Raw genomic sequence first — 16,026 nt, forward strand, 5'->3', positions numbered from 1 at the left:
ACTCCCTTACTTCACCTTTCCATTGGCTCTTTTCCCTACTTGAAACACTGTTCACATCCTCAGTCCCAACTTCCTCTGGTTCACTTCTACTAATCCTTTAGCCTTCACTTAAATGTATGTGAGATCTTTGAGGAGGTCTTCCATGACCCTAAGACTAAGTAAGGTCTCTCTTGTGGGCTCAGAAGCACATCTCCCAGTACACAGAGGGCAATGCAAATGTTTCTTGAATGACTGAATGAACAAATGACTCTGTTACTCACTTTGGTTTAAACAAAATTACTTTTGTGGAACTACGATTATCTTTCCTACCTCCTCAGTTTTACCCAGGCTATATTGATTTACTTCTTTATCCCTATTAATTCAACTCATCATTAAAGGCTGGATTCAAATACCACCTCCTCCATGAGGTCTTCTTTAATTCAATCTCAATGGAAACAATCTCTCACCATTACATTTTGTTTGTACCCTCATATAGCACTTATTTTTTCAAAAAGAATTAAATATGGGTATCTACTATGTGCCAAGAACATTCATTATCTCATTTAATCTTCATAGTAACTTTTTAAAGTATATATTATTAGTCCCTTTTACAAACAAGGAAACTGATGCTTAAGAAAAGGAGAATAGATAAATCTCCCAAGAATTCCAAATAATATATGTAAATACTCCTCCCTCAAGGACGGGGGGACCCTAAATTCCCACTCTTTAAGTGTGGGCTTCGAATGTCTTCCTTCCAAAGAGTATACAATGGCAGGGGATGAGATGAATAACTTTTCAGTGGAGAAATCTGACAAACATACCTCAGCCAGGTGATCAGGGCTAACTTCAGCAGTGAAAAGTCAGGTTGACAGTCTGTATCCTTGATATATGATGAAAATGGCACTTTGCCTCTGTGGGCCTTCTCCAAAAACACAGATCCCAGTCTAATCCTGACAAAAACATCAGACAAATCTCAGTTGAAGGACACCATCCAAAATACCTGACCAAAACTCCTCAAATCTGTCATGATCATCAAAAGCAAGTCTGAGAAACTGACCCAGCGAAGAGGAGCTTAAGGTGAGATAAGATGACTAAGGGTAACATAGTATCCTGGATGGGATTCTGAAACAGAAAAATGACATCAGTTAAAAACTAGGAAATCTGAATAAAGTATGGACTTTAGTTAATGATAAAATATCAACATTAGTTATTAACTGTAACAAATGAACCATACTAATGTAAGATGCCACCATGTGTCTGTCAGTCTAAAGTGTTAAAAAGCAAATATGTCCCTTTGAGGACTAATGTGCACCTAATCAAGCCATGATATTTTCAATCACCTCATATGCATGCAAAAGCTGGACAATGAATAAAGGAAGACCAAAGAAGAATGGATGCTTTTGAATTATGGTGTTAGCAAAGAACATTGAAATACCATCAACTGCCAGAAGAACGAACAAGTCTGTCTTGGAAGAAATACAGCCAGAGTGCTGCTTGGAATCGAGGATGGTGAGACTTCATTTCAGGTACTTTGGACATGCTATCAGGAGGGACTAGTCCCTGCAGAAGGACATCATGCTTGATAAGGAAGAGGGTCAGTGATAAAGAGGAAAACCCTCGCCGAGATGGATTGACACAGTAGCTGCAACAGTCAGTTCAAACATAACAAAGATTGTGAGGATGACACAGGACCCAAGAGTGTTTCCTTCTGTTGCTCATAGGGTTGCTATGAGTCACAACCCACCGCATGGCACCTAACAACAACAGTGTCAGATGTTAATAATACTGGGTGTGGGGTATATGGGAATACTATGTACTATATTCCCAATTATGCTGTAAATCTAAAACCGTTCTAAAATAAAAAGTTTATTTAGAAAAAAGTCAAGTAATTTACCTAAATTCATACAGCTAGAAAATGCCAAAGTTCGGAGACCAACCCAGATGACTTCAAGTCCTGTGCTTTTTCCACTACACAAAGGCCTCTCATTCTTACTCTCTATAGGATTATATAGATATTTGTATGACTAAACAATAAGCTTCTGCCTTAAGGGCAGAGAAAGTGCTTTTTTTTCCCTTCATTTTTGTGCCTAGCACACCATTGGTGTTCAGTAAACCAGCCTAAGTGTTAACAGAAAGTCACAGAGATCTAAAGAACTTGAGACTTTTAGAGACCTTGTTTATTTACAGTTTACAGCCATCCTTGATCAGGTCCGCCCATCCCACCCACTCCTCCGGGAGGCCCGGAATTGGCCCTAAACCTAGGCTCACTCAGTTATACAAGGGTCCTGTGCTGCCATCTGCGGGTAGTTGGGAGGTAGCGACCTCTATTGCTGTACCTCGGGACCCAGGAGGGTCTGGGGGAGGAGAGGACTCAAGCGCTAATTAAATTACAGAACATATGTAACTGTCACATAGCTCATTCGAAACCTATGTAAAAGTCCTGCTTTTCTCCGGCGATTGAAAGCTCTCTTAAACCCGTATTAACACTTTAAAAAAATTAAAATGCACAGACTTCCTCGCTGATCCATCTCAGCAGGTACAGCTCTGGCTCCCACTACCCATTTCACAGAACCTAGACCCGCTCGCACAACGTAGGCAGCAGAAATCGCTCAACCTCACAAACCTGAGACCCCACCGCCCAGGTCCCCCCAACTTCACAGACCCCTGAGATTTTTTGCACTACCTTGCAAACCCCACAGACCTCCTCCATAAGGGCAAATACGCCCAGACACTCCCACCAAGAGCTTCAAGTTCCACAGGCACCTCACATCAGCGCGAAAGCCTCGGGGGAAGCCCCGACCCGGTCTCAGAGCCCTCAGGCTCGCGCTGTGGCGGGGCTCCTGCTCCCCGCCTCCGCCCGGATCCCGTAGGCCGTGGCCGGCACCTAGTAGGCCGAGGCTCCGCCCCTCTAGACCTGTCATCACAGAAGCCGCACGTGGCCGGGTGGGACCTCAAGCTACCTGCAGCCCTCACTTTGTCTCCTCTGCCATCCACTGGGGCCGCCGCTGCCAATCAGAGCCAGCGGATCCGGGCTGGAGCTCGAGCACCCGGGTGAGGCAAGCGGAGGAAGGGATGGGGGAGGAGAGGCTCTCAGATGGGAGGGGGCTTGTAGTGGAAGGGGGCAGGGCACCGCTTCTGCCAGGCTGGAATCTGAGGGGGCGGGTCCAGGGGAAAGGCGGGGAGACCAAAAAGGGGCGGGGAACAAGGGTGGGGTCGGGGCAAGCGGAGGATCCTGGGGAAAAGCAAAGATGAGGAGGAGGCGGAGCCATTGAGGGGCGGGTCTGAGTTACTGGGGAGGAACCCGAGGTATTAAAGAAAAGGGGAAAGGGGGCTAGCCCGGGGAAGATGGGAGGTGGGACATGGGAGAGGGTGGGCCCCGGCGGGGCGGGGCGGGGCTAGGGCTGGAGGGGAGAGGTTTGCAGGCCAAGGCTGCAGCCACGGCAGCTTAGTAACTGCCCCAATCCACTACTTCCCCAGCTGCCACGGGACCCACGGAACTACAGGTGTGGGGCTGGGTGCGCGTGGAAGAAGACACAAGGATACGGGAGCGCTTGGGTGGACATGAGGAAGCGAGGGGTACTGTTAGGGGAAGAGAGGATCTGGAGACTGCTGGAACGGGGAAAGACAGGGAGCTGGGGGCTCAGTGTGTGGACAAGGAGGTGCAATCTCCAGGGGCCCTGTGGGGGAGGGGTGGGAGTGCTTGTGGAGTGGGAGGTACAATGTGAGGGGGCAGGGTCGCTGTCTGATGTGTAGAGTTAGAGGCAAATACTTGAAGGGGAGGGGATCTGGAGGCACTTTGGAGGGAAGAGAAGCTGGGTATTGGAGAAAAGCTGGTGGTCCTCCAGAGTGTGAGAGAGAATGAGGGGGTGTGTGGAGGAAGACAGTCTCTGTGAGCGGATGGTGCTGTGGGCACTGTGTGAGGAGAAAGGGTTCTAGGCTCCAGTTGAAGGGGAGAACCGCTTGTGCTTTGAGAAATAGTCCGGGAACATGGATGGAACTCCAGGAAGACGTTTGTGTCTTGTGTTCTAGAAGTGAGGGTGATGGAATTAGTGAGGTGAAGAAGCTAGTCTGTAGTGCTCCTGGCTCTTCAAACAGCTCCAACTCCACTTCTAGCCTGAACTCTTACACCAGGACTTGTCTGATAGCAGTCTCCTTAGTCTGTGCTGGTTCTGTCCAGCTGAGCCTGGGGTCTCTTTCCCAACTGGTGTCCCTGGGGACCCTTCCCCCACTTGGTTCCTGTAACCCCCCGTCTTAGTTCCTGTTCCTCCCAGAAGCCTGCCTTGGTCCCTGTTCCACCCCTCACCCCACCCCACCCCTTTGCTCTACCCTTATGCTCTGGGTGTGCTCATTTCCCACTTCCTTCCTTGCCCTGGGGCCTGGTCTGGTCTTTGCCGGCCTAGGAACTGTGCCCTGCTGAGGACTTTGTACTCAGTGGCCAGAGACCCTAGTATCAAGCTGCAAGACCCAGGCTCCACCAGCACTGCTACCGCCAAGGTCTCTTCTAATAGACCTCCAAGTGACTGGTAGCCACATTGTTGCCCCTTGCCACAAACTGATTTGCCCCACCTTTGCCTCTCCCCTGGGTGAGAGAAAAACTCTACCCCCCCGCCCCGAAAAAAAGAAACCTATTTCCATTGACTCATAGCAACCCTATAGGACAGGGTAGAACTGTTCCATAGTGTTTCCAAGGGTGTAATTCCTTACAGAAGCAGACTACCACATCTTTCTCCCGCGGACCGGCTAGCGGGTTCAAACCAAAGATCTTTCATTTACCAGCCAAGCACTTTAACCACTGCACCACCAGGGCTCCTTGAGGAACCCAAGGGCCCTCAAAATTCCTGGGTTTCTGTGAGAAGGGGGAAGTGGTGGGGAGTATTGGGGGTCTTTGATCTGTTTTGAGAGGTGGGTCACTATTGTAGGGTGAACCCAGGAGGGATGTGAGGTTCCAGCCTCAACTAAGGGAGGAAGAGGGAGTGGCTTGAAAGCTGACTGTCAGATCTGAGACTAGGGCCTAGATCTTTTGGGGGCTCCTTTGGTTCCCTGAGGGGACTTGATATAATCCCAGGGTTCTTTTTGCCCCTGAGCTGGCTGGGAGAGGATGGGAAAGACCTGCCTTCCACACAGTGGCTGAATGAGTGTGACAATGTTGATGAAAGGGTCCTCAAGCCAGCCTCTTCACACAACCACCCAGTAGCTAAGAGACTGGCTGGGAGTAGGGAGTGTTGAGGCCAAACAAAGCAGTGGGGTAGGGTGGGGTAAAAGAGGGCTGGCTGAAGGCTTTTGAGGAGGAGCTGATTGCTATGGCAACACTGCTTCCCAGACTGTCTCTCAGAGAAGGCGGGCCTAGGCTAGCTCTGTACAGCTTCCTTAGGGCTGGGGGGGTACGTGGGGCATGGAGAGAAAGGGCATCAGTTTGGCCTGTTGAAGCCAGAGTTACACAGTCTTTGTGCTCTGTGTAAGCTGCAGGAATTTAGACACTTGGGGTCATTCTCTGAAAATGAATGCAAGTGAATTACGGCCATTAGAATTATAGCTGTATAGGGCCAGGGTTGTGGAGACCCTTTGTGGTCATCTTTTATACAAACCCCTTATAGATTTGGAAATTTTGGGCCAGAGAGGTTGATTTCCCTAAGGTCTCACAGGGGAAGAGCAAGAGCATATTAGTTATCTAGTGCTGCTATAACAAATACTACAGGTGGGTGGGTTTAACAAGCAGAAATTTATTTTCTCACAGTTTAGGAGGCTAGAATTCAAAATTCAGGGTGCCGGCTCTAGGGAATGGCTTTCTCTCTTTGTTGGCTCTGGAGGAAGGTCCTTGTCTCTTTGAGCTTTTGCTTCTGGGGGATCTTCACGTGGCTTGGCATCTCCTTTTCCCCATCTCTGCTTTGCTCACTTGTTTAATCTCTTTTATATCTCAAAAGAGATTGACTCTAAATATACCCTAGACTAATCCTGTCTCATTAACATAACAAAGACAGCCCATTCCCAAATGGAATTATAACCACAGGCATAGAGGTTAGGATTTACAATCCATATTTATGGGGTACATAATTCAATCCATAACAAAATATTAGGACCCAGGTCTCCCAATTGCCTATTCACTTAGCCCAGGGCTCATTGTTTCTTTCGACCAATGTTTACTGAACACCTATTGTGTGCCAGGAACTGATACTGACTCTGGGAATACTGGCATGTATAAAACAGAGTTGCTGCTCTCATGGTGCTCCCATTTTAGTAGGGTATGTGTGTATGTGTGTGTGATTAAAGAGCTAAGGGGGGTCCAGGTAATGCCTCTGGATTGTATCATGTTGATTTCCCAGGGCATACTGAGGCCTGGAACATCTTTGATTCTTCCTTCTGAACCACTGCCCCCTGACCTTTGTAGATAACTAAGGCCTGGGCCTGTGCTAAACCAAACCAAATCCGTTGCCTTCGAGTTGATTCCAACTCATAGCAACCCTATAGGAAAGAGTAGAACTGCCTCATAGGGTTTCCAAGGAGACGCTAGTGGATTCATACTGCAGACACTTTGGTTAGCAGCCAAGCTCTTACTGTTACTATGCTAATAGCAGTAAAATAGAAAAGGGTTGTTTTACTATGGGATTATTTCTTTCCTACAGTGTTCTGTATCTCTACCTGTCTTCCCAGTAAGGTTTTACTAAGTCAAGTAAGCTCTTGCATTAGTACCCTGCACTTTTGTTCAGGGTGTTGAAAATTTTCTTAATCCTGTTTCTTAGCATTGGGGAACCAGCAAGAAAGTCTGTCCAAGGCAACTGGGGATTTTTTCCAGTTTTTTCCCCTGGTCTGAGAGATGAGGAGAAGGAAGCCTAGAAGAACTGCTTCTTGCTTGTCCCCATAGGTCTAGGGCACAAGGAGGAAGTAAGGGGAGGACAGCCTCTTCCTGTCTAGTGACAACCTTCAGGACCCATAGGTCCCACAGCACAAGCAAGGCAGAAACAAGGACTTTGGGCCTTCTGTGGCCTCTGAGCTGTAAAAGAATAGACTCCTCCCTTAAGGGACAGCCAGGGAGCCTGCCCTGGCTGACACCAATTCTCCAAGGCCTCAGCTTGAGTCTTCCTTCTTTTGGCTGTGGTGTTTGCCTCCTGTGTCTGTGGAAATCTGGGAGGAAAAGCCTCCTAACTTCCAAACTAACTGACTTGCCAACAGATGGAGAGGGCAAGGTAGAAGGGCTGTCTATTTTCTTAGTATGCCCCTAGAGCAGCCCCTCTAAAGAGTGTCTTTGAATGCCTAATCCTTGCAAAGATTTTCAAACTGGTCATTTAAAAAAACAGAAGGACAAAGGTTAGGGATGCTGGTTCTGCTGCAGCTTAATTTGGCTGGGTCTGGGCTGGGCCAGGGGCCCAGTAACTCAGGGGGAAGGCGGGGAGTTTTGAGGGAGCTGTGAGTCATGGGGTGAGCTTCCTCACAAGAGTTGGGCACATTTCCCCCACTCTGGGGAGAAGCCCTCTTATCCTTTTTTCCCCTGGGCACCCTGCTTCATTGAGCAGGGGCCTATGAGTAGAAAGAGTGCCGGCAGAAGGGATGCAGCAGCCTGGTGTCAGAGTGCGAGTTCAGAGATACAGAGAATGATGTCTGGGCTCCTGAATTAAAATGTATCCCTATCTCAGAAGTCCTTGGGGCCCCTTTAACAAAGGTAAAAGAACATCAACATGGAGTAAGAGAAATAGAGTGCCATTTCTCAGCATGTAAAAAGATAGATCAGACTTTTTTCATCTGTTCTGCCATGAAAGAAGCCTCCTAGGCTCCAACAGTTTTCTGGGCTTTGGAGCTGTGGTTTGAAAGGTGGGAAAAGATGAATGGGAGTGGGGAGTATTTGGGGTCTGGTGTAGAAAGGACAGCTTACTTTGAGGGCGTCGACTGTATCTTTGAAAGCCCTGAAGTTTCCTATTAATCAGCCCTAGAATTTTTTTTTTAGAAGAGGAAGGGCGGGATGAGAAGTAGCAGGGCTGAGTTGCGTTGGTTTACAGCAGATGAGGGGTTAAGGAGATGGGCGGGTGACCCCGAGTAGACCTGCCCCCTCCTGGACCAATGAGCGTGCCTGTCTTGGAGGGGGCGTTCCTCACCTTGAGGTCGCCGGGGGGCTGGCCTCCTATGGGCCAACGAGCGTGGCCGCTTCCCTGGAGGCGAGGCCTGAGGGAGGGGCGTGGCTGACGCGGCGAGGGTGGTGGGGCGCTGGGCGGGGCGGGCGGCCCCATCAGCTGGTAGGAAATGGCCTGTGAGTCAGAGGGGCAGCGGAGTCGGCGGCGCACAGCCGGGCCGGCCCCGGGGAGGGGCCGTCGCGGGGAGGGGCGCGGCAGCGGCTGGGGGGCTGCGGGCGCCGGGGCCCGCTAGTGTTGCACACGAAGCTGAGCAGAGAAAAGCCTGGCAGAGCAGGGCTCAGCCTGAGCCACCCTTTGTCTGGGTTGGGGGTCCGTGGCGGGGAGAACCGGGGATCCGAGGGAGGGACCGGGACAGGACTGAAGGGCCCGGAGCAGCGGCCGCCGCGGCGGAGCCAATTTAGGAGCGGGGTGAGTGTGTGCTAGGGTAAAGAGCAAATCTCCGAAACCCCGGTAGGGAATGGGGCCTGTCCTAGGCTGTGGGGAGGGCAGAGGCGAGAAAGAACCTGGGAGGCTGAGTAGCGGGTGGGGGATCGTCCAGAGCCAGGAATCCAGGAGCCGGAGTGAGTCAGCCAGGATCAGTCTGGAGGAGTTGCTGAGGTCTCTTCCCTTTCTGCTGAGGGTGGGGGCTCTAGGCCAGGGGCTGAGGGTTTGGTGAGAGAGCAGAGGTCAACCCTCCTACTGACGGTGGTTCTCTGTGGGAGGAGCCCCCCTAGCTTGTGTGAATGTGTGTGTGCGGGGCAAAATGTAGAGCAGCTGGAAGCAGTTCTCTGAACAGGATGAGGGTGGAAAGTACATGCATAGGAATTCTTCCTGTCACCTTCCTTGATCAAGGTACAAATGGGTATCTTTAATACTGAAAGGAAGGGGATAATGAGCCTGGAAGCTATTACCTATACCAACACCCACCCACCCCACCTCCCAGGCCTAGCAGGTGTCTGAGGGTACAAACCCCATGGTATTCTGGGACTTGTTGTTTTTTCTGGCCTTGCTCCCTTGGCATGTTGGGAGGTGTAGTCCTTGCCAGACACAGCCTGGCACAGCTGCTGCCCACCCCTGCGCAGAGGGTAAGGTTCCGCCTACGCCGCCCCCCCCCCCCCCCCCCCCCCGCGCAGTCCTGCCCCATGAGTCAGCTTGAAGCCATGGTCTAAAGCCAGACTGGTTGGGTGGTGGGGGAATGAATCTTAGAGCTTCTCCTTGAAGGGGTGGGAACTGAGAGGGCTCTGGGGTAATGAGCAGGTGCCAGGCATGCAGGGGTCAAGGAGAGCATCATGTCATCACCTGGCTTCCCCACAGCAAGGCCTCGCGAGGCCAACTGGGATGACCTGGAGATGAGGGTGTTGAGGAAAAGGCCCTTCCTGAATGTGAATGGCTTGGGTAGAAAAAAGGAGGGGTTGAGGTGACTGCACGTTGTACTTTGTGACAATGTTGCCATTGCTGTTCTGCCCTTTCCAGTCACTCTACCCACCGCAGGGAATCTGAACTCAGAATTTTCTTAGGGGATCCCACTTCTAATGAGAACTTAGTGAAATTGGATAGTGTGGGTATAATGATGGGAACTTGGCATAGAAGAGCTTTTCAGTCCCTGGGTGCAAATCTCCCCTTTCTGCCTGTCTTCCTCCACCTCTGTTGTTGCTGATTCTCCCTGTGCAATTCAACCCTCTGCTTCTCTCATCTGGGGAGTCTCTCTGCACTGTCAGAACTACTGCCCAGATCCCTGGGGCTTGCATTCCACTGTTTTGAGCCCTGTGCTTGGAGTTTAGTGGTGAAATGGGGCACAGACCTATCCTCAGAAACCCTATGGCCAGACTAGGAGATGCCTAATCCATATGAATAAGCAGAACTGTCACTGGGTTACAGGAATTAGTGACACTGAGGTCTCAGAGGAGGGAGAGATGTCCATGAGCTGGGGTTGACCATAGCAGGCTTTCTGGAGGGATGGCATTTGGCCTAATCCAGGCGGGAGGGTAGGGTCTTGGGTAGGCATACTAGGGGGGCATTCCTTGAAAGGGAAAGGGCATTGTGGATGGCAAGTAGCTCAGGCTGCTGCCCAAAGAAGAAGCCTAACCCTTGGGGGCAGTATTTCTACCAGTGGAGGAAGATGACCTTCAACTTGACATTACCTTCACCCAGTATTGGCTTCCGAGGGTGAACTAGTTAGTTAAGCCCATCTTGTGCCCTGGCAAAAAGCAGTGGTTTGGGTGTTGGGTGTGTGAGCACTGGGGGAGGGGCATGGAAAGGTGCTTCCAGCTGCCTTATCTCTAGTTTGCAGAGCCTGGGGGTGGGGCAGGCCCTGGAAAGTGGCTTCTCGCAGTGCCTCCTCCCCCAAACGTGTTTTTGGTTGGAGTTATTGCCTCCTATTAAAGGGACAGACTGCTGTGGACAATTGTGAGTTCAAAGCTGAAGGGCCAGCTTTGAGCTGACCTGAGGTTTGTACCTCTGAGGAGTTCTCATGGGGTTTGAATGTCTCTGAGACCTCTGCCCTAGGGCTCTGGGGTGGCACTTGTCCTTTTGGAGACAGACAGATGGGGAGGAGTTGTGCAACTCAGTGGCCTTGAGTAGGAGAACTGAATTTTTGCCTTGGCCACCTTTCAGCTGGGCATGGTCTCCTGGATCTTGGAGTATCTCATACCCTCTCCCACCCAGGGAAGGAGTCCTCATAATGGTCGCCCTGACAAGTGGTCATCCTGCTTTAACTTCCTTCTCATATCCCTATTACTTTGAGCCAAGTCTTGCCTCTGAGTTACTCCACAGGTAGCCCAGCTGTGCCATCTTGGCCCTGGATCCCAAGCCTACTACATCTGTTTCTGAGGAGCATAGCTGGGAGGAGGATGTCCCAGGGTGTACTCTATTAGCCCACAATTGGAGAGGGGCCTGACAAGAGCCCCCAGGGATCCTGGCTTATGTCTTTTCTTCTCTCCCCAGGGCCCCACTGAGCCCAGGAGCTGCACGGAATGGTGGCAGTCACCTTGCCAGTGCAGCAGGCATGGACCATACTGCACGCTAGGGGAGCAAGGCATCAGTCAGGAAGAGGGAACACACAGCTAGGCTTGAGGCTTCTTTATCGGGGTGAGTGCCAAGAAAAGGAAGGGGTGAGCAGGTCTAGTAGGAAACCTGAGCTAAAGATGTCACCCTGTCAGGAGTTTTGGGAGTGGCCTCTGTATTCCATTAATCCATTTGGGGATGCAGATACCTCCGCTCCCAGAAGCCCCTCAAGATCATCTCTTCAGGCCAGGGGTGGGCCTGGAACTCAGTTGGGAGGGAGAAGATTCACTGATTCCCCTGACCACCTTTCCTCCTCTTTTCTTGCACAGATGTCCCCAGGCCCCCCAGCTCAGCTCCAGCATAAAGGCTGTGTGGGGGGGCCCCCCTGACCCAAGGGGGGCTTCATGCGCCACGTGCAGGCGGAGCCGTCTCCATCCTCAGAGCCAGAGGCTGGCCCTTCGCAGCCTCCAGCCAGGCAGGGGGCCCTCCAGGGTGGCCTGCTCATGGGCTACAGCCCAGCAGGGGGGGCGACATCCCCCGGGGTCTACCAGGTATCCATCTTTTCCCCTCCTGCTGGTGTCTCTGAGCCTCATAGGGCCCTGAAGCGGCCAGCCCCACCCACTGAGGGTCCCCGGGAGCTGAAGAGAGGCCCTGGGCTGGGAGCCAGAGAGGGACTACCTCCTGAAGAACCATCTACTGTGGGGCTATTGGGCCCTGAGGGACTGGGGCTGGGACTAGGTGTGGCCAGCCAGCATTTCTCCCATCGAGGCCTCTGTGTTGTGGAACAGGGAGGTAGCTCCACCTCACCTTGGACTTCAGGGGCCCAGAGCCCTCCCTGGCCCCCATCAAATGCTTCCTGCAATACTTTGCACACCAGAGACTGGGCTTCCCCAGATCCAGGGGGACAGGGGTGCCTAGGGGAGTCCCCAGGGCCAGCCCCTCCGGGCCACCTGCACACACTTGACACTGATTTGCACAGTCTTGCACAAATAGGGGGTAAGAGTCCAGTGGCTGGGGTGGGCAATGGGAGCAGCCCCTGGCCTAGGGATTCCCCTGGCACTGCCAATGGGCACAGTCCCGAGCACACACCCCCTGGCCCTGGACCTCCAGGCCCCTGCCCCACCAAGCGAAGGCTGCTTCCTGCTGGAGAAAACCCGGATGTCAACTCTGAGGATGAGGGGCCAGCCCCTCGGAGGCGCCGGGGCTCCCTGGGCCACCCTTCTGCTGCCAACAGTTCTGATGCCAAAGCCACACCCTTCTGGAGCCACCTGCTGTCCAGGCCCAAAGGGCCTGTGCTGGTAAGCCAGGTGGCGTTGTGGGGTCTACTCTCAAGTGGGTATCTGAGGGGGTAAAGGTGGAGGCCTGGGTAGATGTTCCTATGAAAGCTTGTAATGAGCCCCTGCCCTGCAACACAACTAGCCTCCATGCATCCTCGTTTTCTTCTCTGTAGGAACCAACAGACTGCAGTTCTATGGGGCGGAGGCTGAAAGGTGCCCGTCGCCTGAAGCTGTAAGTGACCAGTTTCTCCCTCTGCCCTATCACTGAGAATGGGGGCAGAAGCCTGTAATCCTATTTCTAACCCTGGGGTAGGGGACCCCAGCGTAGAAGCCTTAAGTAGTAGCAATGGGTGGGGCCCAAGGACATGAGCAGGCATCCCAAAATATCTCAAGCCAACCCACTGTGTGTCCCCTCCCCTACCAGGAGCTCCCTTCGAAGCCTCCGGAAGGGGCCAGGCCTGCTGAGCCCCCCCAGTGCCTCCCCCGTTCCTACCCCCACTGTCAGCCGTACCCTCCTGGGCAACTTTGAGGTATCTCCCCTTGGGCTCTGTGATTGGGGGATCCTGGGGAGGGTGGGAGGGTGGAGTATGGCTTGGATGAGTAAGGAAAAGAACTGAGATCCCTCTCATAATATGTTTCTTCCCCCTACCCAACCCCAGGAATCACTGCTTCGAGGACGCTTTGCACCATCTGGCTACATTGAGGGCTTCACGGCAGAGATTGGAGCTAGTGGGTCCTACTGCCCCCAGCATGTCACGCTGCCTGTCACTGTCACCTTCTTTGACGTTTCTGAGCAAAATGCCCCGGCCCCCTTCCTGGTATGACATGACCTCAACTCAAAGTCAGTTTGTCAGCAGAATGAGGGGCTGAGGGTAGGAAGCATTCCTTAGGTGTTCCTTATCTAGAGGAGTCAGGACCAGGTGGGGAGCTTTCTAGTGTGGAACAAGGAATAGGTCCCAGGGTGAGAGATTGTGAAGAGGGTGAACATTCAGGGCTCCCAGTCCCCACATTTTCTGATGGCTCCATGGCCTTCCCAGGGCGTCGTGGACCTGAACCCCCTGGGGAGGAAGGGTTACAGCGTGCCTAAGGTGGGCACCATCCAAGTGGTGAGTTTGCTCTGAGGGAGTGGGGGGTGGGGGGAGAAAGGAAAAGCCCCTAGGCCCTACCAACCTTTGCGTGTCCTGTCTCCAGACCTTATTTAACCCCAACCAGACTGTAGTGAAGATGTTCCTCGTGACTTTTGACTTCTCTGACATGCCTGCTGCCCATGTGACCTTCCTGCGACATCGCCTCTTTTTGGTGCCTGTGGGTGAGGAGGGAAATGCTAGCCCCACCCGCCGCCTCCTCTGCTACTTGCTGCACCTCAGGTAAGGGCAGAGCCCAGGGATAACTCAGGAAGTCCAGAATGGAGTCTCTCCTTGCTTCTCTACTGTCTGAATTCTTACCTTGATCACACTGTCCTCCTCCAGGTTCCGGAGCTCCCGCTCAGGTCGCTTAAGCCTGCATGGAGACATCCGTCTGCTTTTTTCCCGCCGGAGCCTAGAGCTGGACACAGGGCTCCCCTATGAACTGCAGGCCATGACTGAGGCCCCTCACAATCCACGTTATTCACCTTTGCCCTGATTGCCAGTGCTCTGGACCCATGTAGGCCAAGGACCTGCCCATCCTATTCCATCCTGGACAGAGCAGACACGTGGACCGGTGGCAAGAGACCCTTCAGGCTTGAATTAAAGCTCTTGCCATGCTCATGCCCGAATTGATTATTTGGGCATTTAAAGCTTCTGATCCCTACCACACCCTGCCCTACTCTGGGTACTCCTCGTGCCTGTCCCCTCTCTTGGATTTCCCAGGCCAGCTTAGGTAGTGGGGAGAAACCAGAGCTACCCTGAGATTGTCCCAAGTTCCCAGGCAAATCATGCCAGCATTGCCTCCCTGTCCTGGGCAGGGGCCACTTATTACTTTATTTATTTTTAATTTATAATTTATTCAAATTGGATTGCCTTGGTGACCTCCCAGACCTGCTAATTGGCATTGCTCCTCCTCCTTTCCCACTCCCATATATTTCTCCAACCTCAGGAGTTGAAGAGGCTGATGTGGGGACAGGGGGAGAACTGCGCTCTCTCAGCCCAGGGCAGAGGGGTTATCCCAGAGGGACTGAGTTACTAGCCAAAACCTCAGTTTCCCCTGTTCACTTCATTTTTTTTACCCTCAAACCCATCTCTGAAAGCCAACTTACATGTGTGAGTAAACTTGTGTATACGTGTAGTGTGTGTGTGTGTGTGTGAGAGAGAGAGAGTGTGCATGCATGTGTGCACATACAGGGGTTAATCACCCCTCACCTAGGGCTCCACACTCCAGCTGTCCCTCTCCTCCTGCCTGGGTCTCCTTCCTTTGGGGTCCTAACTGAGGAAGGTGTCCAGGGGGCAGAGTCAAGGCTAAGGATGGGGATGCCTCCTCTCACCTGACCAGACTCTGACCCACCTACCTCAGCTGGGGTGAGGGGCACCCCTCAAATTCAGTCATATGGTTCCCAACCACCCCATTCCCTACACCAGACTCTGACCCGGCCTCAGCACTGACTCCTGGGGCTGGGCTGAGGGGAACAAGCATTTGCTGAAACTTGAAAAATAACAGGAAAAAATTGTACCTGGTACTTTTTTTTAGTAAAAAAATTAATAAATTTTTGTTTGGAAACTTGAACTAAGTCCTAGTTTTTCTGTTGAGAAGACAGTGGGGAAGACGGATAAAGGGCCTAACTGGAGCTGGGACTCTGCCCTTTCTCTCAGAAACGTAGCATGAGATCTTGGGCTCGGCCTTGCTGGTTCTGGGGGCCTAGTCTTGCTCTTTTCAGGTAATGAGTTAGGATGGTGGGAGAGGGATGTTTGTGTCAGCCAGAGAAACTGAACTCTTTGAATGTGGATCTGGATTCTCCCACTAATTCTCTTAAAGACTTTAGCCCAGCTGAGCTTTAGTTCCCTCGTATGTAAAATGAGGGCGACTAGGCAGGCCTCTTCAAGCATGTACCAGAGCATCAGGGATGTGTGCAGAGCGACATGCTTTCCAAGGACGTCCATAGCATCAGCAATGTATGCAAAGTGACATGCTCTAGGCAAGGCTAAACACTGGGGCCCTGTGCTAGACTGCACGCAAGAAGACCAACCTGACAGACGCTGATGGGGAAGATGTGGAAGGGGCTGTGGTGCCTTGGAAAGGAGGGGAGGGTAAAGTCTCGGCCCAATCACCATGGCAACGGGAATGGGGTCATGTCCCAGCGGGAGGGCTGGATACAACACAGCAGGACTACCAGAGAATGTCACTATAGCAACCATGGCAACGAGTCAGCTCCAGTCCCCTTGTCGCTATGGCGACAGATCGGGCAATCATATGCTCAGAATGGTAAACTCCGTCTTAAAAACCCTCCGTCTTGGGTGAGGGTAAATAACTTGGTGGGAGTGTTTTTGGGCCATGTGGCGACGGGAAAAGCCTCCATTTTGGCCACTGTGCCCAGGATCTTCAGCTTAAACTCTAGCCTGGGTCTCTCTCTTGAAGGTCTGCCTTTGCCTTAGAACAACTTGATGCGCGCATTGCCAAGTAGCTCTTAATTGGCTGGCTGTGGAATGGGTAAGAGATAGCCAGAGGTACTTCCGGGGGGTGGGACTGCAGGAGGA

General features: G+C 52.2%; 1 protein-coding gene and 1 long non-coding RNA gene across 5 annotated transcripts in view; one reads left to right on the forward strand and one right to left on the reverse strand.

Annotated features, from left to right (window-relative positions):
- LOC135232464 (uncharacterized) overlaps positions 1-3,411 on the reverse strand; it is a 19,299-nt gene extending 15,888 nt beyond the window's left edge. The window contains exons 1-2 of the long non-coding RNA XR_010323069.1: positions 1,037-3,411; positions 801-929 (exon numbers count right to left, since the gene is read on the reverse strand). This is a non-coding gene — a long non-coding RNA (uncharacterized LOC135232464). The remainder of the gene's footprint in view (positions 1-800; positions 930-1,036) is intronic.
- On the forward strand, positions 2,941-15,240 carry ATOSB (atos homolog B). Of its 4 annotated transcripts, none has more exons than XM_064291772.1 (9): positions 2,941-3,030; positions 11,022-11,165; positions 11,411-12,379; positions 12,532-12,590; positions 12,783-12,888; positions 13,018-13,176; positions 13,396-13,464; positions 13,550-13,725; positions 13,828-15,240. In XM_064291772.1, exons 3-9 carry the CDS (start codon positions 11,486-11,488, stop codon positions 13,979-13,981), a joined length of 1,617 nt encoding a protein of 538 aa, XP_064147842.1. In that variant the 5' UTR covers positions 2,941-3,030; positions 11,022-11,165; positions 11,411-11,485; the 3' UTR covers positions 13,982-15,240. The 4 variants fall into 4 exon arrangements, with proteins under 4 accessions (XP_064147842.1, XP_064147841.1, XP_064147840.1 ...); XM_064291771.1 differs by lacking the exon at positions 2,941-3,030 and adding an exon at positions 3,356-3,482; XM_064291770.1 differs by lacking the exon at positions 2,941-3,030 and adding an exon at positions 8,317-8,507.
- The last annotated feature ends 786 nt before the right edge of the window (positions 15,241-16,026 follow it).

The sequence above is a fragment of the Loxodonta africana genome, chromosome 9 (assembly GCF_030014295.1).
Source record: "Loxodonta africana isolate mLoxAfr1 chromosome 9, mLoxAfr1.hap2, whole genome shotgun sequence".
Lineage (NCBI taxonomy): Eukaryota > Metazoa > Chordata > Mammalia > Proboscidea > Elephantidae > Loxodonta > Loxodonta africana.

What these genes read in the sequence shown, in the direction of transcription:
- ATOSB (XM_064291772.1), top strand. Translation starts at nt 11,486, where the DNA reads ATGCGCCACGTGCAGGCGGAGCCGTCTCCATCCTCAGAGCCAGAGGCT. An exon ending in ATGCCCCGGCCCCCTTCCTG is followed by an intron (nt 13,177 to 13,395) that starts GTATGACATGAC and finishes TGGCCTTCCCAG; the next exon opens with GGCGTCGTGGACCTGAACCC. An exon ending in TGCTACTTGCTGCACCTCAG is followed by an intron (nt 13,726 to 13,827) that starts GTAAGGGCAGAG and finishes GTCCTCCTCCAG; the next exon opens with GTTCCGGAGCTCCCGCTCAG.